The sequence below is a fragment of the Podarcis gaigeae genome (assembly GCF_964106915.1).
Source record: "Podarcis gaigeae genome assembly, chromosome: 1".
In the NCBI taxonomy this organism is placed as follows: domain Eukaryota; kingdom Metazoa; phylum Chordata; class Lepidosauria; order Squamata; family Lacertidae; genus Podarcis; species Podarcis gaigeae.
This window is the reverse complement of record NC_139678.1, coordinates 83,492,290-83,496,791: the sequence shown is the minus strand read 5'-3', so window position 1 is coordinate 83,496,791 and position 4,502 is coordinate 83,492,290. Positions and strand designations below refer to the sequence as shown.

At 43.5% G+C, this 4,502-nt stretch overlaps 1 protein-coding gene across 1 annotated transcript; it reads right to left on the bottom strand.

Moving 5' to 3' along the window:
- Nucleotides 1-1,294: 1,294 nt before the first annotated feature.
- On the bottom strand, nucleotides 1,295-2,299 carry LOC310851695 (olfactory receptor 5AR1-like; the record flags this gene model as incomplete). The annotated part of the gene is made up of 1 exon (XM_083754336.1): nucleotides 1,295-2,299. One exon carries the CDS (start codon nucleotides 2,297-2,299, stop codon nucleotides 1,295-1,297), a length of 1,005 nt encoding a protein of 334 aa, XP_083610462.1.
- Nucleotides 2,300-4,502: the final 2,203 nt, after the last annotated feature.

Genomic DNA, 4,502 nt, shown 5'->3' with positions numbered 1-4,502 from the left:
AAGTGTTGCAGTCTGGAATGAATAGTATGGAGTGCTCAGTGTTCCCTCCTCTGCATTTCCTTTTGGCATCTTAAAATCTTGCATTTCCCCTAAGCCTGCTGATACCTCCGTCTTGTTGGTAGGTGGTGGCTTCATAAGGACCCACACTTGAAGAAGGTGTTTGCTATTCAGGATAAAATTTCACAAACACACAAAAATACAAACACAGTAAAAATGGCATCCTTTATTGGGTCAGTCCATTTGTGTAGATTAGCTTTAGGTACACAGAAAAAGGTGGGTATGAGAAAGCAGGTATCATACCCTCCAAGTGTCCTGGGACAGTCCTGGAATCAGGAAAGCCATCCTGGCTTTTGATTTGATCCCGGAATGTCCCTATTTCCCCTTGCCAGTGCTGTTCCCCACCAAGGCTGGTGAGGAGAATGAGCTGGCACTTGTCCTGGGCAGCAACAATGAGAGAGCATCCTGTTGCCTCTCCACAGTTTCCCCATAGCCGCCGCTGCCGCTGGACTCCTTCCTTGGGCAGTTGACAGTGGCACTGGCTCTGAGGGGCAGGCAGAAGGCAGAGGAGTCCTGGACAGGAAGAAAGGGGGAGTGGAGAGGAGCACAAGGAGCCTTGACTTTTTAAAAAAATTTTGTGCGTTTGTGTCTAATCTTGCCCCTCTCTAAAATTTATTTATTGGAGTGTGTTTTTCTTTTTGTAAATCTAGCAAAGAATAAAATTTAAAAAGGAGATTAAGGGGTTTTCTCAAGATGGTTGTGGCAGGGATGGAGGAAGGGGTGTGTGGTGGGTGCGGGCTGCCCTGGGTGTCACCACGGGGGGGATGGGGACGATAAAATGCTGCGTGGCACTCATCGCGGGGCCTGCAGCACACCCGAGCCACGTGTCTCTAGTGGGAGAGATGGGGTGGCTTGGGCACGCGCAGGCTCCGCGCTGCCCAAATGGTCCGCCTGCTGCCTCCCCCCCCCAGCAGTAGGGTGGTAGATGGGAGGAGGCAGGCAGATTCTGGAGGCCCCGTGATGCACACCGTCCCTATGGGAGGCTTGCCCTGTCATCGCCCTGTCCCTATTTGCAGCTTGCCCCGTCCCTGGGTGGAGGCCATGTGTGCTGTGTCCTATTGGTGTAGTGGTGGTGGTGCGCAGGGTACTGGTTCAAATCTGTGGGAAGGGGCCAGTGGCACTGGGTGGCAGTGTATTTTGCTTGAAGTGGCAAAACATCCGGGGCCAGACCTGAGGAAGTATCTCTCCCAGTACTAATCTCATCTCTGATAAAGCCCTGGTAAGATACTTAGCAATCCTAAGGATCCTCAGAACACAGTTTTACAAACATGGCGTACAGTTCCTTTGAGGCAAAACCATTCCCTTTCAAAAGCCTTAAGCTGGCAAGTGCTTTTGTCAGGGCAGCCTTCACATCCTTGTTCCTCAGACTGTAGATCAGAGGATTGAGCATGGGGATCACTACCGTATAGAACACCGAAGCCCATTTGTCTTGGTCCAAGGAATAGCTGGAGCTTGGCTGAAAATACACGAAGAGCATCGTCCCATGGAATATCCCAACAGCCGTAAGGTGGGAGGCGCAGGTAGAAAAGGCTTTGCGTCTGCCTTCAGCAGAGCGCATTCTCACGATTGTGGCCAAGATGTAGATGTAGGAAACAAGAACCATGCCAATGCTGCTGGCTAAAATGCAGCCAAAGAAGATAAATACCATAAGCTCATTGTTGTATGTGTCAGAGCAAGAGAGCAATAGAAGAGGAGGCTCATCGTAGAAGAAGTGATTGATGATATTAGACTTGCAGAATGGTAGTTGGAATGTACAACAAGTGTGTATCATTGCATCCACAATGCCTATGAAATAAGCTGTAGCCATCAACCGTCCGCAGACTCTTTTGGACATAAGGACTGAATAGTGAAGGGGATTGCAGATGGCCATGTACCTGTCATAGGCCATCAAAGCCAGCAAAAGGCAATCAACATCTACAAAAAGGGAAAGTATATATAGCTGTATAGCACAGGCATTGAATGAAATCCTTTTGGTTTCAACTAAGAGGTCAGCCAGCATTTTGGGAGCAATGGCTGAGGAGTAGCAGAGGTCAGCAAAAGAGAGGTTGCCCAGGAAAAAGTACATGGGGTTGTGAAGCTGAGGTTCAACGCAAATTAAGACAATCATCCCCACATTCCAGATTACAGTGATGACATAAATCAGTAGGAAGAGCATAAAAAGAGGGAGCTGCATTTTTGGATCATCTGTGAATCCCAGAAGAATGAATTCTGTTATGACAGAATTATTTCCTTGATCCATCATTTCCCTCAATCAGTGCTGGGTTCAGGATGATTCTTTCTTTTCCTTGAGAAGAGAAGAAAGAAGATTGGTGTTTTTGACAGTTCCCTCCAACTTCCTTTTTGTTTAGAAAGAACAGCAGTCCTGGATTCAAGATTATGGCCATCACAAGCTCACTGCACTAGTTTAACACAGCACCAGCTGTGGTCCACATCCCTGGCACATCCCTGTTTCAGCCTTTCTCAAGAGAGGTTTTTTTTTTATAAAAAAAAACCCAGTAACAATAGAGGACAGATTCAAGGCTTTAGCCCCATGTACCAGAGGTCTGGTGATGTTATTGCAGACCCATACGCTAAATATTTCTTTCTGAATTAGTGAACTTACCTAAGGTGGGGTCTGAAAGGTTTCCCTGCTTTCAGAAACTGAGTAGGGGGAGATACCTTAAATGCTAGCTTCTAGGCACCTGGGACATCATCCCTGATGCTACTGAATACCCCAGATACCCATGGTTGTTTTGAGTATTACATTTTAATTGGCTGCTTGCATGCAAGAGACCTTTAAGACTTCCCTTCTGATTTTTCTATAGTCAATTTTAACTATCTAGGTCTAGTATAACTTCTATACACTGGTCTGGATTTTTTCTGTCAATGGTTTTGAGAGCTCCTCACCAAGCCATGACAACTCCTACAGATTCTGCCAAAATACTAAGGCATGCACTCTCTTTCATTCCATGATGGCATGGTACAAATTGTAATTTGTTTGCTTCCTCAACAAATCCAGTGGAACAATGCAGGAGGAAGCATGAACAAAAGTAAAATTGTTATGTTTGTCCTCTTTGTGCTTCACTGTCCTCAGATCATAATTTCCTTTGTGAAATGACATTGTGGGCCCGAGTACTGGTATTTGGGCAAACAAACAAACAAACAAACAAACAAACAGTCAGATAAGTAAGTAAGTAAGTAAGTAAGTAAGTAAGTAAGTAAGTAAGATACTTATTGTGATGTTTTAAGATGGTGCCTCTTGCATTGGTAACAAGATTTGCATGTTATATTCATGGATATATGCATTTTTATAAACACTTTACCTCAGTGTATATGTTTTTGGAGACATCTTTGGCAGGAGAACACCACTGTCAATTCTGAATTGCAAAGGTGAGCAAGGAAGCTCAGTGGGATTCATCATTGCTGAACTGTGAACTATTGCAATTGACACAAGACCAAGGCAGCTATCTGTTAACAAACAATAGACATCCATAAAAATGGCAAAAGTAGTTTCTTTCAAAAATAGATTTTATCTTATACAACTGCAAACACAGTAAATATTGTTCTGGTAATCAGACGTTTTGTCGCTAAAGAGCTTAGTCATCGAGCTGTCAAAATCATATCTAAGATTCTGTCATACATTAGGGACTCCATGGATTTCGTTCAACAAATTGAGTCAGTGGTAATTCCTTCTGATTCTTTCTTTGGGACTCTGGATGTTAAATCTTTATATACCTCTATACCTGATGAGGAAGCCTGCACTTGTGTATCTGTCTCTCTAGGACGACATACCTTTTCAAATCCTCCAAAACATTTTCTTATGGACCTATTAGACATAGCTTTAGAGAACGATTTCTTTAGGTATAGAGACACCTTCTATTGTAAAGTGAAGGGTGTAGCCATGGGTAAGCCCATGGCTCCTTCCATAGCCAATTTATTTATGGCTGATTTTGTGTATGGTCCTAATAACCCTTTTGCTTCATATCTGGTTTTCTGTTGAAGGCTCATTGATGCTATCTTTCTGATTTTTTAAAATGCCAAGAGATTTCCTGACTTTATATCATGAATTGATCAACTACACACCTTGCTAATGTTTTCTGCCAATACTAGTCATTAATCAGTCCCATTTTTGAATACTTTAGTCTCATGGACCATTGGGATTTTTTTCCTGTTTCCCTATATAAAAAGGATACTGACCGTCACGCTTTGTTACATTTCAAACCACATCATCCATACAATCTTAAACGTAACCTACCTTTGGGCCAATTTTGTGTCGAAAAAGGATTTCCTCTACTTTGGACATGTACCAATGAGCAGCAGGTGAGCTAGAGATTGCCCTGGTAAATAGAGGACATCCCCGAAATATTATTAATAAAGCCTGGGTGAAAATAGATGCATGTGACAGAGGGGACCTTCTTGTACCCAGAAGGAAAATACCATAAAAACGTATTACCTGCTCTTTTGAG